This window comes from Microtus oregoni, unplaced genomic scaffold, assembly GCF_018167655.1.
Source record: "Microtus oregoni isolate MIOR12 unplaced genomic scaffold, Mior012 000046F_ref0000063, whole genome shotgun sequence".
In the NCBI taxonomy this organism is placed as follows: domain Eukaryota; kingdom Metazoa; phylum Chordata; class Mammalia; order Rodentia; family Cricetidae; genus Microtus; species Microtus oregoni.
In genome coordinates, this window is record NW_024543220.1 from 11,979,314 (window position 1) to 11,996,186 (window position 16,873).

The window sequence follows — 16,873 nt, forward strand, 5'->3', positions numbered from 1 at the left end:
CGCCTGCTAGATAGCCCCGCCTCTTCCTCCGGGATGGTATATAAGGACGATGCGTCACTTCCGCTCCCTCTTCCACGGGAGGCCTACACGCCGCCGATTGTGCCGCTGCCATGGTAAGAGTGGACTCCGCGTCGGCATCGGGCGACATCTGAGCCGGGGCAGGGAGCGTTTTCCCGTCGGGGGTCTGAGGAGGCCCTGGGCTGCCTGCCTGCATCTCCCCCGAGACGATGGCGCGCGACCGCGGGAGGGGGCGACCGAGGACGTGGAGTTCCGGGGAGGAAGGGGCATGCACTGCACGCACCAAAGTTGCAGGAGCCTGGCCGGGTGGGTCCTCAGCCTCCCGTGCCCGGAGCGCATTTGGCCGCAGCCAGCGTCCCCCGTCGTGTCCGGGGTTGCATCTTCCCGCGCCTGAGCGTCTGCGGTGAGCGCTGAGCTGTGGAGGAGCTGGCAGAGGAGGGCTCCGTGCTCGCCGGTGGACACCCCCCCCCCCCCCCCCCCCGTCTCAGCCGCCTTTTCGGCTTGATAGCCACCAGTGTCTGATTGTCCCCCGTGTCCTTGCAGTCTCTCGTGATCCCTGAGAAGTTCCAGCACATCCTGCGAGTACTCAACACCAACATCGATGGGCGGCGGAAAATAGCCTTTGCCATCACTGCCATTAAGGTAAAAGCAGTGTTAGCGGGCAGGGGATGCAGAAGAGAGGAGACATGGGGCGTGAGCGTGGTCCTGCCCCGCGTTGTGAGAGCCGTCCTGGAGTGTTCTCTGTGGCACACTGTAGCGGTGACGCTTGGGTCGGATTTCTGTGAATTAGCACCCGTGGATCTGCAGTGTTATTGGGGGGGGGGGTGGCCTACAACACTATGCCAGGAGTAAAAGGTAGCTTTTGTTGTAGTTGGAATAGTCAACGCAGAGGGTGAGTAGAAGCTTGAATAATTCTCTTTGCGGAGCTGAGAGCCTTCTAGGTAGGGACATTATTCATTTTTACCAGAGTTAGTGGTTTTATAACTAAAAACATCTTGTCAGTCATTCTGTACCCCTTGAGGGCAAGGGCTAGCCTGTCTGCCATCCCAGGTTTCCTGTGTGTGTTGGCTTCTTGTGAGCCGTTAGAGGATGGTGGTCCTGAGGGGTGTGAGGAAATCTGGGGGTTGTCGAAAGGCCTGGGGTGATGCTCGTGCTGTGGGACCTGCCTTTTCAAACTTGAGCATCCTACTGATCGTAGAAGAGATCATGGCACAGTGTCTGAAGATCCTGTGTAGTGAGGGTTCCTAAGAAGTAAAGCTTGTTGGAGATAGGGGAGAAGGATTCAGAATTTGAGGAAAGGGATTATGGGGGGTGGTCTTCCAGATCAGAGGTGTGGTTAAGATGTACTTAAATTAACCAAGAAAGGGTAAGAGATGGAGTCTGCCGTGACTTGTTTTCTGAATTGTTTTTTTTTCCCCCTGTGACAGGGTTTAACTTGTTCTGTAGATTAGGCTGGCCTTGAACTCACAGAGATCCACCTACCTGCCCTCTACTTCCCAAATGCCAGGGTTAAGGCCTGAACCACCGCCGCCCAGCGGTTTTAGGAATTGTTTTTTTGTTTTTTTGTTTGTTTTTTTTGAGACAGGGTTTCTCTTGTAACAGCCCTGGCTGCCCTGGAACTGGCTCTTGTAGACGAAGCTGGCCTCGAACTCGAGATCCACGGACCTGCCTCTGCTTTCTGAGTGCTGGTATTAAAGGCGTGTGCCACCACCGCCCAGCTGGCTTTATGAATTCTTTAAGGCTGTGTTTTGCTTCTTGGTTAAGGTGGTAAATTAGTGTTTGACCATCTGGAAGCTTGTAGGAAGGGGTTGGGCAGATGTGGGAAGTACTGCCTGCCCTTGCTTGTAGGGTCTTCTATAGTACTGTCAGAAATCCTGTCCTTCCAAACTGCTGTAAATAGCAAGAGTCAATTCTTAAGTGTTTACAAAACTCAGAAAGCCTGGGCATGGCGCCCCGTGTTGTGAAATAGTCTCACCCTAGCTTTGGCCTGGCCTGCACCACCAAGCTGGCATCACACGTGCACCTTCAGTACCTGCAGCCTTGAGTGCAGAACAGGGTCTCACAAGAACAAACACGGTGGAGACTGCTGAGGGTGTGCACTTGCTCTGCCTGCGTGGCTGTCAGCACGTATGTGCTGGGCCTGGAAAAGCAACCAGAAATCTTACGCTGAGCTGCTCTCCAGCCCCTAAAACACTTTTTTTTCCCCATTAAATACTAGGGGGCAGAGTCAAACCCACTTTGGGGTTCAGAGAGCTCTACTTTCCTGTCTTAGAGCTTTAACAGGCATTTGTGTGGCCATCTACTTAATCCAGTCATGTTTAGGAGGGGCGTGCGGTCGCCCTTTGGGTGTATGGAGGTGAATGTGCTATGTAGGCACACTGCAGCCAGTGTTTTGGTCTTTGTTGTCACCTTTGGTTTGTGGGTCATGACTGCCATTCTGGGCCTCCTGTGGGGTGTCATCTGGATGCTTTTTGTGTTCCCTGGGCTGCGCACCTCATCCCAATCCTTGGTCAGCACAGAAGATCCTGAATTTGTTCCCTTGTTGAGAAAAGGGCCTCTCATTCTTCACTGGGCAAAATCTAAGTGCCTGAAACCGGAGGCTGGGCACCATGGTGTCAAATTTAAGTTACTGATCCGGTGTGGCCTGAATGAATGACATCTGGAAGAGTGGTTTGGGAAATGACAGAACGGATTCCCTTTGGGTTCTGTTGTTATGGGATTGGTGAATTTAGACAGGTTACTTTCCTGGTTCTCCCGAGTTCAGAGATTAAAGGTATGTGTGTGTGTGTGCAGTCTGTGCTTTCTGAGTAAATAGGTTAATAAGAGGGTAAGCCAAACCTCATTCCTAAACTTTTCCCCAGGGTGTGGGGCGGAGATACGCTCATGTGGTGTTGAGGAAAGCGGACATTGACCTCACCAAGAGGGCTGGAGAGCTCACGGAGGACGAGGTGGAGCGTGTGATCACCATCATGCAGAATCCCCGGCAGTACAAGATCCCAGACTGGTTCTTGAACAGACAGAAGGATGTGAAGGACGGGAAGTACAGCCAGGTTCTGGCCAACGGCCTGGACAACAAGCTGCGCGAGGACCTGGAGCGGCTGAAGAAGATTCGGGCCCATAGAGGGCTGCGCCACTTCTGGGGGTGAGTGGGGGGGCATCACATGCTTGCTCTGAGTGGGCTGTCTGACCTTGCTGATGTGTGACCTGTGGTTTGTTTTCCTCCTGCAGCCTTCGTGTCCGAGGCCAGCACACCAAGACCACTGGCCGCCGGGGCCGCACTGTGGGTGTATCCAAGAAGAAATGAGTCTCTGGGCCTTTGCTGTTAATAAATAGTTTATATGCCTGTGACCTCGGTCTCTGTCTCGTGTGGCTGGGTGGCGGTGGGGGAGGATTCTGCAATGGTTGGCTGGAGGAGATCCCTGCTGTGACATCTTCGGTGTGGTTGAATTAAAATATCTATCTCCCTTACACACACACACACGGGCTCCTGTGTCTGAGCTGAGGCCTATAACCTGGCTCTGATTCCTAACTGGAGAACAGTGCAGTCCTATCCCTTGCTTTGTTTGGTATAAGGTTGCAGGAACAATCGTTGGTCTTCATGGAGACTGCCAGTCCCCACCCTTTGGTTCAACCATATCTGGGCGGGAACAGGTGTTGCCACCGGTGTTGGTAACCTCAAGGGGGAGCTTGAGCAAGGATCAAGCTGGATCTGTCAGTACAGAGCTGTTGAGAAGTGGGCAGAGGTGTTGCCGCGGGCTTGGGCAACCCCCAGGAGAAGCTTGAGCAGGCTTTAGATCTCAGTACAAAGTACGTGTAATTAAGAGTAGTGTTGAGTGGGCACATCGTGGCCGGAGGCTGCTACGGTGAGTTAATGGGCGTTGGCAACTCCAGAGGTCCTAAATACGGGAACTGGGTGGCCCGGTTCCCTACGCTACCGCAGGAACGAATACGGGAAGGGCTGGGCCAAGCGCGGTGCACGCTGCTTGTCGACTTCCGGCCTTGAGTGCATGATGGGAAGGTAGTGGGGGAGGGGCGCAATGGAGGAGCCGAGCTTGGCGTGTGGGCTAGGAGAAGATTGTGGTTCCCAGGGCCGCTGCGGTGGGCTTGGGGCTGCACCTCGCAATGCGCCAGGCCCGCCGCACACAGGCCTTCGTGTTTCTGCTGCAGCGGCCGGTTAGGGCCGCTTTCCCGCCTCCTGGCGCTCTAACAGTTCTGCCCACAGGTCTCCGCGGCTCACCATGCCGGTCAGCCTCTTCCGGCGCCTCCTCCTGGCGATCCTGCTGCTGGTGATCCTCTGGACCCTCTTTGGACCCTCCGGCTTCGGGGAGGAGCTGCTGAGCCTGTCCCTGGCGTCCCTGCTGCCAGCCCCAGCCTCACCCGGGCCGCCCCTCGCCTTGCCCCGCCTCTTGATTTCCAACCCCCTGGCCTGCGCTGGCCCCGGACCCCCTCCCTTCCTGCTCATCCTGGTGTGTACGGCCCCGGAGCACCTGAACCAGAGGAACGCCATTCGAAGGTCTTGGGGCGCCATCCGCGAGGTCCGGGGGTTCAGGGTGCAGACGCTCTTCCTCCTGGGAGAACCTACAGGACAGCACCTCGCCGCCGACCTGACCTCGGAGTCGGCAGCGCAGAAGGACATCTTGCAGGCCTCCTTCCAGGATTCCTACCGCAACCTCACTCTCAAGACCCTCAGCGGGCTGAACTGGGTAAATAAATACTGTCCTATGGCCCGCTACATCCTCAAGACAGACGACGACGTGTATGTCAACGTCCATGAGCTGGTGTCAGAGCTGATCCAGAGAGGGGGTCCTTCAGAGCGGTGGCAGAAGGGCAAGAAGCCACAGGAAGAGATCACAGCTGCCCATGAAGAGCGCAAAGGCCAGGCGGTACCACTTCTGTATCTAGGCCGAGTGCACTGGAGGGTACGCCCCACTCGGACCCCAGGGAACCGGCACCACGTGTCAGAAGAACTGTGGCCTGAAACCTGGGGTCCTTTCCCACCTTATGCCTCGGGCACAGGGTACGTACTGTCCGCCTCTGCTGTGCGGCTCATTCTGAAGGTGGCCAGCCGGGCACCCCTTCTACCTCTAGAGGATGTCTTTGTGGGAGTGAGTGCAAGGCGAGGGGGCCTTGCCCCCACACACTGTGTCAAGTTGGCTGGCGCCACTCACTACCCCCTGGACAGGTGCTGTTATGGGAAATTTCTGCTAACATCCCACCAGGTGGATCCCTGGAAAATGCAGGAAGCCTGGAAGCTGGTGAGCGGACGGGATGGGAAAAGGACTGAGCCCTTTTGCTCCTGGCTCCAGGGATTCCTGGGTGTCTTGAGGTGCCGGTTCATAGCCTGGCTCAACAGCTAAGGCAGCTCCTCAGAGACCTGTGCCCAGGCTGCAGCTCCCTCCCTGCGGTGACCCATCTCCTCACAGCAGACTCTGAAGCCACTACCAGGCCTGTCCTGAGAGCACCAGAGACAGCAGGGAGGGATAAAACGCAGGAGGGGTGCCAGGGAGACTGCTGTCACCAGCTGGGACAGGAGCCCAATAAAACGTCTCCACCCCAAGTGCAGGTCTTCACCTGTCTTCACCAGGACCTCAGCACACCTGCTGTGCTGCACAGAAGTCCATCTAGGACGGCCACTTGGGGCTAAGGCAAGGTCTGAGGCAGCAGTAGGTGTGGGGTAGGAGAGGCAGGGCAATGAGCTGAGTCTAGAACAGCCCTATACGGGGAAAACATCTACAGGGTGATCCAGATACTTCTCCAAAACCTTGTTTAACACCCACCCACCCAAGGAGCTAGCTAAGTAAGTGCTAAGGTAAGACACAAGGCACATGGGATGAACTCCCTATAGATCTTTTATTATTATTTACATTTTGTGTGTGTGTACACACACTGCACGCCGCCCTGAATGTGCACTAGTCCACAGAAAGTTAACTTGTGTGAGTGACTCTCTTCTGCCGTGTGTCTTCAGGCTTGGCGGCAAGTGTCTTCATGCACTGAGCCATCTGGCCCCTGTGGTTATCTTGGGGAATGCCGTCTCTGGCTCATCGCACAAATCTATCCAGTGCAGAAGGGCGGGCTCCCGCGGGCTTGGCTGTCTTTTGCTTCTGTCGCTGCTGCTGCTCCTCGAGGCTCTGCCGGACTTTGTCCTGGAGACAAGGAAGTGGGGAGCACCGGGCAAAGTGAGCAGGGGCTGGCTGATGAGGAGCAGGCTGACACCTGACCACACCCATGCTTACGTACCCTGTGTTCCTGGTCCATGACCTTCTTCTTCCTCTTCACCAGGCTGGCTGTGGAGCTTCGGCCCTTCTGCTTTGCCTTGGGTTGGAAGGCGGCCTTGGCATCAGGGTCATAGCCCTGACAAGGGACAGGGATGAAATCAAGGGCAGCCCAGGAGCTGCACTCAAAATGGGGTAGGGCACAGAGATGAGGAGGGCTGAACAACTGGACAGCTTCATACCAGTCTCTCTATCCGCTCCTTCTTCTGCTGCTCCAGAGTAACCACATCCACCTCTGCCAGGGCTCGGGGGTCCAGACAGATGAGCTCTGCAGGTACCTGAAGGAGTGACAGGGCAGGTATGAGTAGGAGCCCCACGGAGGTGACACCAGAGAGGATGAGAGAGGGGACAAAGCGCCAGCAGAGCTCACCTTTTCCAGTAGCGCCTTCACCTCCCATTCCTGGCGCTGCTTTCGGCTTCTGTAAGGGTTATTCTCCAAACCATCGAAGTTGGGCTCAGCAGACCCTGAAGGAGGAGAATGCACCAGCCCTGCCACTCTGGACTGACTGGGCCTGTCGGCCCTCCCCATCTGTTCCACTCTCTGGCCCACTTACCAGGGACCAGCATGCTGGTCATGCCTCCACTGTGTCCCACCCCCAACACGTCCTCAAAGGGGCAGAACTGCAGGCCATGCACATGGCCCGAGAGTCGGTGGGTGAGGTAGGGCTGTTCCAGGGTGGGGGGGCTGGCCTTGCCCGGCCCTGCCCATATGTTGACCACATCACCCATGCCTGCAACTAACAGTCCCCGCTGGGAGAAGGCCAGATGTCCTGCTCCCTGGGGCAGGGTCCGGGCACTCAGGGGCTGGAATGTCCCTCGCAAGTCAAAGATTTTCAGCTGGTGGTCCAGGCCGGAAGTGGCCATGTACCTGTGAGAAATGAACCAGTTAATCTCCAGTGGGTGTTGGCAGAACCTGTGGCGAAATCCCAAGTATCTACTCTGGTTGTGAAAGAAAAGACTAGTAAGTTCTCTCCACACTAAACACTGCCCGCATCTCACACAACTCACCCTACTGTCTCCATTCATTACTTAGTATTTGTTCGTTTCGAGATGGTCTCACTATGGAGCCCTGAACTCGGAGAGATCAACCTGTCTGTACCTCCCAAAGGCTGAGATTAAGGATTTGGACCTGTTTTCAAGGCCAGAGAGGAAATCTGGGTTAGGGAGTGGCTTGAGACAGACGTGAAGTCTTTTGTGATTTTGTTGTGGTTTGGCTAGGTGGGGGTGTGGGGGTGTGTGTTTGAACTCAGGGCCCGCTGGGCAGCTGCTCTGCCCTTTACTCCGGGCTCAGGCCTATTTGGTGTCTGCTCCCATACCTACTGGACCCACACTGCCTTAGACCAGTCACAGATCTGTAGAACACACCAGTCTACACCTAGCCATGCATTCTACTTCAGAAGGGCAGCAGGGTGGCTCAACAAAGGGGCCGAGCACCCTTAGAGATGAGGGAGGCCTCCCCTAGCATGAGACCCGACCAGCTGCGGGCAGACATGAAAGTAGGAGCTGTCTTCTGGGCTGGTAAGAGCTCCAGTGAGAGGAGGACTGAGTTTCCGGGAGCTCCAGTGCCAGGACAGGTGAAGATCATGCTTCCAAAGACATCCCTCCTAGAAAGCAAAACAGTGCACGGACAGGGTGGCGCTGCCCCATAGACAAGCTGTTTTCTTCCAGAGGCCGAGAGGGGAGCTAAAGGTGATGAGCCTTGCCAAGGAGTCTCTTGGCCTTGACCATGAATCCAGGAAGGAACTGAAAAATTCCAGGGCAATCCAATAGCACCTGGCAGGACAAAAAGGCCCCTGGGCTAGGCATGATGCGCGTGGCTTTAATCCCAGCACTTAATCTCTGTGAACTCGAGGCCAGCCTTGTCCACATCAGCCAGGGCTGTGTAGTGAGACCATGTCCTGCTGAAAAGGCCACTGGTACAAACCAGAAATGACAGAACAATCCGGACAGTGTCACATCCTCGGGAGGACCTGAGGCTGGGCAAGTCCCAGTCTGGCAACCCAACTGCTGTGCTCACAAGAAGCATGTCAGCCTCCAGAAGCCAATTCAGGGTGGTCCTAACGCAGGCTTCCAGAAAGCCTTGAAAAGGCTGCTTCAGCTGTAGCCTGAGGAGAACCAGAGCTAAGCAGACAGGATAAAGAGTGTCTGTGACTACAGTGCTGACCAGGCTGAAGCCCTGGGCAGGAGAGTTATAGGCCCCGGCAGGATAAGCTAGAGCTCAGGTCTATTAGGCATTAAAGGTACAAAGCTTCAGCCAGGCTTCTTTACACTCCAGAGCCAAGCTGGCACAGATAGAGATCGGGCAGAACCAAATCACTTGTTCACAAAAACAATGGCAGCAGCCAGAACGATCCCAGCATCTTGAAAACTTTTGCACATTGGTAATTGGTAACTTCAGGCTTTCCCTGTCAGACCTTGTTGAAAAAAAAAAAAAAAAGCCAGGCAGTGGTGGTGGCACACAGCTTTAGTCCCAGCACTGAGTTCAGCGCTAGTCTGAAACCCTGTTCATAAACTCCCTGACACACACACACACACACACACACACACCTGCAGTAACAGAAATTTCATGTACAAAGCCCCTGATCATTGGGGTAAGAGGGAGTGGAAATTTCTCTTAAGACCGCTCAGGGATACGCCACAGAAACATAGCATCATAGCCGGGCGGTGGTGGCGCACGCCTTTAATCCCAGCAGAGGCAGGCGGATCTCTGAGTTCGAGGCCAGCCTGGTCTACAAGAGCTAGTTCCAGGACAGGCTCCAAAACCACAGAGAAACCCTGTCTTGAAAAACCAACAACCAATAAAGAAGCCGGAGGCTCAGTGTTTACGAGCACTGATTATTCTTCCAGAGGACCCAGCACACACATGGAGCCGACAACTGTCTGTAACTCCAAGATCTGAAATCCTGACAGACAAACATGCAGGCAAAACAACAAAGCATATAAAATATAATTTTTTTTTAAAAAAAACAGTGATGATCCAAGTGCCAGACCTCAGCCCAGGACATGTGAGAACGAGGTTTTTGATTGGTTTCAATATGTAGCCCAGACTAGTTCCAAACTTTCAATCTTCCTGCCTCAGTCTCCTGGCTGCTGGGATTAAAGTGTGCACTACCAGGCCTTGCTCAGGCAACCAATGCTTTTGATTCCTGAAGAACTTGGGAACTGTGGCTCAAAAAGGCACTGTGGCACACACCCGTAATCCCACTCAGGAGGCTTGCTTCGTGTTCTAGGCCACCGTAAATTACGGAGCAGAGAGCTCCCCATCCTCAGGCACACACTGTATGGGAGTATCAGCTTGCTAAGCCTTCCTTTATCCGTCATTAAAACGAGGTCGGGGCAGCCAGGCAGTGCTAGCAACTACAACACACCGCGGCATCCTCATCAAAGGTTCAGATGTCTGCTGTCTGAGGGAGAACCAACACTCCCCGACTGTTCTGACTTGTATCGTCTTCTTAATCCTTTCATCCTTCAGACATTCACAGGGCACCTCTGGTGGGCAAGGCTCTGGGCTGCCTGGGGACATTAGCATGGGTCCCTGAATCTACTCTCCTGTGGCTAGAGAGGAGTTCAATTCAGGTTGGAGAGACTTTTGTAAAACATCAAGTAATAGAGCCACCAAAGGTCTTCAGTGACACAACACCAGCAGGCCTGGGAAGTGCTCCCATAAACTAGGCCATCTGCACAGGACGGCAAGGACACACACACCATGCAGGCTGGATGCAGCCTGTGCTCCTAAGGGAACTCAGGATGGAACTGCCTTCCATCTCTTCCTGCCTAACCACGCCTAACACCCCGCCCCCAACAAGTGACTTACGTGCCTGTGGGATCCACTGCCACGGCCCGCACCGCACCACGGTGACACAGAGTCTTGACCAGTGGCTCCTTCACAGCTGGACTCCACAAAGACACGGTGCCTGGAGGTAAGAGGAGAATCCGGGTTACCAGAGCGAACCAGCCAGGGCTCTTGCTGTTAGTGGAGGGCCAGAAAAGCACAAGAGAAGTGCGTCAGTCAGGTCAGCACACACGCGCAAAGGGAGACAGGCCGGCTGCTGGAAACACAGTTTGAGACAGGTACTTGTAGAATATCTGTATACTGTGTGAAGGTGTATTACTGTGATTGGTCTAATAAAAAGCTGAACAGCAAATAGCTACACAGGAGGTATAGGCAGGACTTCGGGCAGAGAGAGAACTCTAGGAAGGCAGACACCCAACCAGGCACAGAGAAGCAGCACGGACAGTACGACAGTACTGAGAGATGGGTAACAAGCTTGGCAGTAGGCTCGGGTGGGGTCTATGACAGAACATGGATCAATATCAACGGGCTGAGATAGAAGAGCTAGTGGGACAAGCCTAAGCTAAGTCTGAGCACTCATAAGTCTCCACGTTGTTATTTGGGAGATGGCTGACAAGACAGAAAAAGACTCCTTACAGGACCAGACTGATGTGGGACTCCCCTCTGTATGCTGTGAATACCACTGGTTAGTAAAAAAACTGCCTTGAGCCTATAGCAGAGCAGGGAGTGCAGAGTTAGGCAGGGAAAACTAAACTGAATGCTGGGAGAAAGAAGGGCGGAGTCAAGGAGAAGCCATGGAGCCACCAGAGTCAGACATGCTGAAACTTTGCCAGTAAGCCACAACCACATGGCAATACACAGACTAATAGAAATGAGTTAAGATGAAAGAGTTAGCAGTAAGAAGTTAGTGCTAATGGGCCAAGCAGTGATTTAATTAATACAGTTTTCTGTGCGGTTATTTTGGTTCTGGGCGGCCAGGACAAACAAGCGGCCTCCTCTAACACCAGACCCTGTTTCAAAAAGAAAAAAAGAAAAGCCAGGAACTGACCGTTACTGTGTCCCAGGTGAATCACAGCATTGTAAGGGTTCTGCGCCATGACGCTGAGCCGGCCAGCCCGAGCATTGAGAGCTGTCACAATCTTCCCCACTGACACATCCAGGTAGGTCAGAAACCCTGTCTCTGACTGAGAGGGAGAAAGAGATAGATGTCCAGCTGCCCAGTGTCCCTCTGCTGGTCCTAAAGGAGAAAGCTCCTCCCAAGAGCTGCCACGGGGCCCTCTGCTCCACAGCCACTCACAGCGGTGGCCAGGAGGAAGTGGAAGGGGAGGAATTCAAGTCGAGTTACTCGGTCACAGCGACGGATGCAATGGAGCTCAATGCCCTGGTTGTCGTAGATGTAAAGCCAGCGGTTCTGAGCCACAGCGAGCAAAGTCTCAGAATGGAGAAAGCTGGGTAGAAAGGGGAAGGAGTTCCATGGAGCCAGGACCACAGGGCATCACCCAGTTGGGAACAGCCGACCCACTCCCATCGACTGCTAGCAGAGGGAGCACTGACTGGATGTCCCGCACTGCTTCCATGACGTTGATCTCACACATGAGCTTCTTTGTCACCCAGTCGAGGGCAGCCACATGACCCCGACGACCTCCTAATGCCAGGTGTCTGTGGAGGTGAAGCAGAGTTGACTCAGGGGGCGCCCTGACCTGACGGGGGAATCATTCGGTCAGCCCCGCCCCAGCCCCTCCACAGACGGAGGAAGCGATGCAACAAACAGACGTGCACTGCATAACTGAGGCGGACACAGCTCCTGCAGCTGAGGAAATGCAGCCACACGAGGTCACGAGTCACAGCAGGGGGATGGCTCAGTCAGGGAAGAGCTTGCCACAAAAGCACACAACCTGAGCCCAGATCCGGGCCACACGTGTAATCCCAGCGCCAGGGAGGCCAAGGAAGACAGATCCTGCTGGACACAGTCCAGGCGGCCAACAAGCTCCAGGTTCAGTAAGGAACCCGCTCAGCAGTAAGGTGGAGGACTAAAGAGACTGCTGAGCAGTGAGCACCTGCCGCTCCTGTGGAGAACACTGGCTTCAGTTCCCAGCACCCACACATCAACTCACAAACAAACCATCTGTAACCCCGATTCCTAGGGATATGATGCCCTCTTCTGACATGATGTTTACACATGCAGGCGATACACTATTTGTAAAATAGTAAAAACTTAGAAATGCTAAAAAATAAAGTGGAGGTCCAGCAAGAAAACTCAGCGGCCGGAAGCACTTGCGGTGTGAGCCTGGTTAGGGTAACCTGAGTTTGAACTCCAGACCCACACACAGGCAGACAGAGAGAAAACTTCAGCATGTCACGGCCATGCATAGGCACACTCATACCCGATAAACAGAAGAGAAACCGGAAAGCAACACAAAAAGATGGCACATAGACCTCTGGAAATCACACGCATACACGCCTGTGTGCAGGTACACCAGCAAGTGAACAGGCACACACTAAGTCACTGGAAGCTGAGCTGCCGAGGGTGGGTGTGGCTCAAGAGTCAAGTGTGTGCCTTGAAGGCACATACAAGGGCATGGGTTCCAAATCCAGAACCATAAAAAAAAGCTCAACTCCCTCCAGCTCACGCTGTGATGATCCCCCAGAGCTATAGGTCAGAATCAACCCTTCTTCCCTAAAAAGGGGACAGGGGAGGTATAGGAGGCAGCGCAGAGAGACAGAACAGAGCTGGGACTGCGCACACGTTGCAATCTGGGTGTCCTGTACATGCCTATAACCCCAGCACCAAAGGAAAGGAAGACAGGATGACCACAGGGAACCTGAAGGCTTCCTGGTTAAGAAAACACAAGCCCTGCCAGGCGGTGGTGGTGCACACCTTTAATCCCAGCACCTGGGAGGTAGAGGTCTCTGTGAGTTCAAGGCCAGCCTGGTCTACACAGCAGATCCAGGACAGGCTCCAAAGCTACAGAGAAAGCCTGCTCTCTTCTGGCCTCCGTGTGCACACATGCATACACACAAATCACTAAGTCCTTCTTCAGAAAGAGGGACGGTCCACTGGAACTCAGCCTTACCTCCCTGTTCGAGAGTAGTTCAGTCTGTAGGGTCCAAACTGCCTCAGGTTCAAGTCGAAGTGCTGCGAGTGGGTGGGAAACAAATTGAACGAATGAAGGAGGCCAGGCGGTCTCCTGGGCCGCTCTTCCACCTCAGGCTCACCTTGGCAGCGCTTGCAATGTCCACGGCCTCCACGATGTCTGTCTGCAGTATCTTGGCTGTGTCTTCGCCATCTTCTCCTTCCAGGAACCTGAAAGGCAGTTAGGACGACAGGGACGCTCTCTAGCATGAAGCTGGCATCCAAACACGAAAATGCAAAATCAAAGTCCCAGAAAAACAGGGTAGGAGAGCGCGGGTCCAGCACCACTCACCCAGGTTCCTCAGCAAGCAGCAGCTCGGCCCGGGCAGCTCTGACGCTTGCCTCCTCCTCCTGCGCTTCAGCCGTCTCAAGTTTGGTGCGGGTTTTTGGCTTCGAATGGGGGAGCTAGGGTATTGTCAACAGGGTTGGAAGAGCCGCTGAGCACCTGCGGGGCCCCAGCAAGGCCACCAGCCGGGCCGCCCTGCAGTCCCGCCCCACAGTCCGGCCCGTCCTCACCTTCTGGGACTTGTCAATGCGGCAGAACTTCCGGGCCACCTCCGCGGGCGCGGGGGCGGGTCCTGGGAACGGGTCCTGGGCCTGGCGAGGGCAAGGAAGGCAAAGGGCAGGTTCCGATCGACCCGGTTCCTCTCACCCGCACTGCCCCCAGCCCCGTCGGTCCCAGGCTCACCCCAGACAGGGTCCGCCGCGGCTTCTTCCGATCCGAGGCGTTCTTGGGGGCTTGGGGCTTCCGGCAGAAGTGAGACTTCGGGGCGCCGCGCACGCCCTTGGACCTCGGGGGTCGCGGCTCCCGAGCCCTGGCCTTCTTCCGAGGCGGCCCCGCGGGGGCGGCGGCTGGGGTGACCTCCTCCTCCCAGTACCGCCGCGGTTTCTAGGGGCAGAGGAGGAGCGCTAGCACTCGCAGCCCGACCAGGAGCCCGAGCCCCATGGCGCCCGCAGCCTCCCACCCAGGGCGCTACCTTCCTCTTGGCCTGAGGGCTGTCCTTCTTGGGTGGAACACCCTTGCCCGGCTTGGGGGCAGTCTCCATCTCGGTGAGCGACGCGAAACAACGACCCACGTGTGGAACTCCCCTCAGCAGACCCACAGCTAAGAAACTTCCGGCCTTCGTCCAATCATCGCCGTACGGGATCTGAAGCCTCTGGCGCCATCTTGTGTGAAGGCAAACCTCCGCGAGCCTCTAGGAGCCGGTAGGGTCGCCCGAGGGGCAGCTTCTGACCAAATGATGACTAACAGGAAAGTCCGGGTCCAGAATCCTGGTAACGGTGAGTTCTTTTTTGCCAGATTAACTTCTCTCTCTTGCCTAAAACCTCTCGGGTCTAGCCCTTTCGGTAGAACGAGTGTCACACAGGTCAGAACTACATATCCCGGCATGTGTCAGAATGTGGCTTCCGGCGCCGTCTTTCTCCCGGCATGCCTTGTTTACTTCCGGGTTTATTAAGACAGTGGGTCTAACGTGAAGAGGTTAGGGTTTGACTTGGAGGATTCGGGGTCTGCTTTCGCTCTCCAGTTCCTAGGGAGTGGCTGCTCTGGATGAGGAAAGGCTGCGGTGCCTCAGAGAGCTGCCAACAGAAAGTGCTGTCCCTCCGCAGGGCCAGAAAGCGGAGCCCAGGTGCCTTCCATCGCTTGAGAGCCAGCGACCCCCGCCCTAGGCTTTCATCTTCACCATGGCTGAGCTGATCCAAAAGAAGCTGCAGGGAGAAGTGGAGAAATACCAACAGCTGCAGAAGGGTAAGAGCAGAGCTGGCGCGGTCTTGCCCCTTTCCGCTCTCAGCTCAAGCACCCCGCAGTGGGAGGGAGCCTCGTGCCCCTCGCCTCGGCATCCTTGTTCTATCCTCACCTCCAGCCTCTCCGGGATTGTGCGAGTCTTGGCCCATTCGCTGTTTTTAATCATGCGTTTCCTCTCACCACCTCAGACTTAAGTAAATCCATGTCAGGGAGGCAGAAGCTTGAGGCCCAGCTAACAGAAAATAATATCGTGAAGGAGGTGAGGATCTGGGACGCTGGGGCCAGGAGGAGCTCTGCTGGGCACGGTTATCCCATAAACCCTCCCATCCCCTCTTCAGGAACTGGCCTTGCTGGATGGATCCAACGTCGTCTTTAAGCTGCTGGGACCCGTACTTGTCAAACAGGAGCTAGGGGAGGCTCGGGCCACGGTGGGGAAGAGGCTAGACTATATCACAGCGGAAATGTAAGTGCCTTGCCGCCCTGCGCTGGCATTTCAGCGCAGAAGTGTTGAGCCCGGGCTGGGTAGTTCTCCACAGCCGCCCCTCTTATCCATTTCCCAAGCCCTCCTTTCCTTTACTCCTCCCAGAGATGGAGTCTCGCCATAGACTATCGGCTGGCCTGGAACTCACTGCTTAGACCAAGCTGGCCTCAGTCACAAATACAACTGCTTTTGCCTTCCGAGGGACTGGCTTAGAGGCACCACCACTTCAACCTTTCTTTTTATGTTACAATTGGGGGGGGGGTGTCACGTGTGTCATGGCAACTCAGGTATAGTCAGAGGACAGTGTGTGGGTTCTGGAGATTGGTTCATCTCATCAGCCTTTTCTTTCCCTTAGCGCTCCCCCCGACTCCCATCCCACAAACCTCACCACCAGTCCCCCTTCGCCACTCAGCAATGAGTCCCACTAATTTCTTCTTTCTTCCTGTCCCTTTTTTCCCCTCCTCAGTAAGCGCTACGAATCGCAGCTTCGGGACCTTGAGCGGCAGTCAGAGCAACAGAGGGAAACCCTTGCTCAGCTGCAACAGGAGTTCCAGCGAGCCCAGGCAGCAAAGGCTCCTGGGAAGGCCTGACCCCCATGGAAGGGGGAGGGGAGGGAGGGGTGAGGCAGCTCCAGGGTCCCCACTAGAATAGCCAATAAAATGTAAACAAAAACAAGTCAGGGTTCTTAGTTCTATAGAGTTCTTGCCGCTGGACTCTCTAGCAGTTCTCGTGACTCGTTTTCCTGGTGCCGAGAACTAAACGCAGGGTCTTGCCTGTGCGCCTTCAGTTTGGAGTCTGAAATGTCTCGAGCGGTGTCTTGCCTGTTCGTGCAGCCCGTTACCTTCCCTTCCCTAAGATGCAGTGCAGCCTGATGTTGAGAACGTCAGCTTAGCTATGGAACTCCGAGTTCTCGGCCTGAGAGCCTGGGATAGGATGTGGTCACTCACTGAGCACCTGCCCCCCCCCCCCCCCAGCCCTAGAGCGTTGGCGTCTTCACCTGGCATCTTACCATTGCTTTGAATCTTAACTTTTTTTTTGTTCTGAGATAAGGATTCTCTGTATAAACCTAGCTATCCTGGAACTCACTCTGTAGACCAGGCTGGCTTCAAAATCAGAGACCCACCTGCCTCTGCCTTCTGAGTGCTGGGATTAAAGGCGTGCGTCACCAGCGCCTGACTGAATGTAACTTAACTAATCTGAAATTCTCCCAAATTTATGTGTCATATCCACAAAGTTGTTCCTTAACTTCTTTGTCCTAAATTATCTCTTACAACTGTCTTGAGGGACGTCCACAGTGACTGCTATCCCTCAGGAACCCCTTGCCTCTTAGGGTCTGTGGCAAGGGAAAGCCGAGTCTATGAAGGGGCCAGGAGTGAGGGCATCACTGGGTTAACTGTCACCAGGACCTTGCTCTCAGGTTCCAGGATGGACC

At 55.0% G+C, this 16,873-nt stretch overlaps 4 protein-coding genes across 6 annotated transcripts; 3 read left to right on the forward strand and 1 right to left on the reverse strand.

The window, feature by feature from the left end:
* Window positions 1–50: 50 nt before the first annotated feature.
* On the forward strand, window positions 51–3,366 carry Rps18 (ribosomal protein S18). The gene is made up of 4 exons (XM_041634572.1): window positions 51–113; window positions 562–660; window positions 2,880–3,160; window positions 3,247–3,366. Exons 1-4 carry the CDS (start codon window positions 111–113, stop codon window positions 3,320–3,322), a joined length of 459 nt encoding a protein of 152 aa, XP_041490506.1. The 5' UTR covers window positions 51–110; the 3' UTR covers window positions 3,323–3,366.
* A 354-nt stretch (window positions 3,367–3,720) lies between these two features.
* Window positions 3,721–5,860, forward strand: B3galt4 (beta-1,3-galactosyltransferase 4). The gene is made up of 2 exons (XM_041634476.1): window positions 3,721–3,881; window positions 4,241–5,860. The coding sequence occupies exon 2, from the start codon at window positions 4,257–4,259 to the stop codon at window positions 5,373–5,375; it is 1,119 nt and encodes a 372-aa protein (XP_041490410.1). The 5' UTR covers window positions 3,721–3,881; window positions 4,241–4,256; the 3' UTR covers window positions 5,376–5,860.
* On the reverse strand, window positions 5,850–14,324 carry Wdr46 (WD repeat domain 46). Its single transcript, XM_041634444.1, has 15 exons — window positions 14,194–14,324; window positions 13,905–14,105; window positions 13,733–13,813; window positions 13,509–13,621; window positions 13,300–13,387; window positions 13,158–13,219; window positions 11,638–11,742; window positions 11,381–11,531; window positions 11,132–11,267; window positions 10,105–10,204; window positions 6,845–7,158; window positions 6,661–6,755; window positions 6,473–6,568; window positions 6,256–6,369; window positions 5,850–6,161 (listed from the first exon to the last, which is right to left on the reverse strand). The coding sequence occupies exons 1-15, from the start codon at window positions 14,260–14,262 to the stop codon at window positions 6,057–6,059; spliced, it is 1,830 nt and encodes a 609-aa protein (XP_041490378.1). The 5' UTR covers window positions 14,263–14,324; the 3' UTR covers window positions 5,850–6,056.
* Window positions 14,255–16,370, forward strand: Pfdn6 (prefoldin subunit 6). Of its 3 annotated transcripts, none has more exons than XM_041634579.1 (5): window positions 14,255–14,497; window positions 14,825–14,963; window positions 15,149–15,219; window positions 15,299–15,423; window positions 15,908–16,370. In XM_041634579.1, exons 2-5 carry the CDS (start codon window positions 14,900–14,902, stop codon window positions 16,029–16,031), a joined length of 384 nt encoding a protein of 127 aa, XP_041490513.1. In that variant the 5' UTR covers window positions 14,255–14,497; window positions 14,825–14,899; the 3' UTR covers window positions 16,032–16,370. The 3 variants fall into 3 exon arrangements, with proteins under 3 accessions (XP_041490513.1, XP_041490514.1, XP_041490512.1); XM_041634580.1 differs by lacking the exon at window positions 14,255–14,497 and adding an exon at window positions 14,625–14,696; XM_041634578.1 differs by lacking the exon at window positions 14,255–14,497 and having other exon boundaries at window positions 14,658–14,963; window positions 15,908–16,369.
* The last annotated feature ends 503 nt before the right edge of the window (window positions 16,371–16,873 follow it).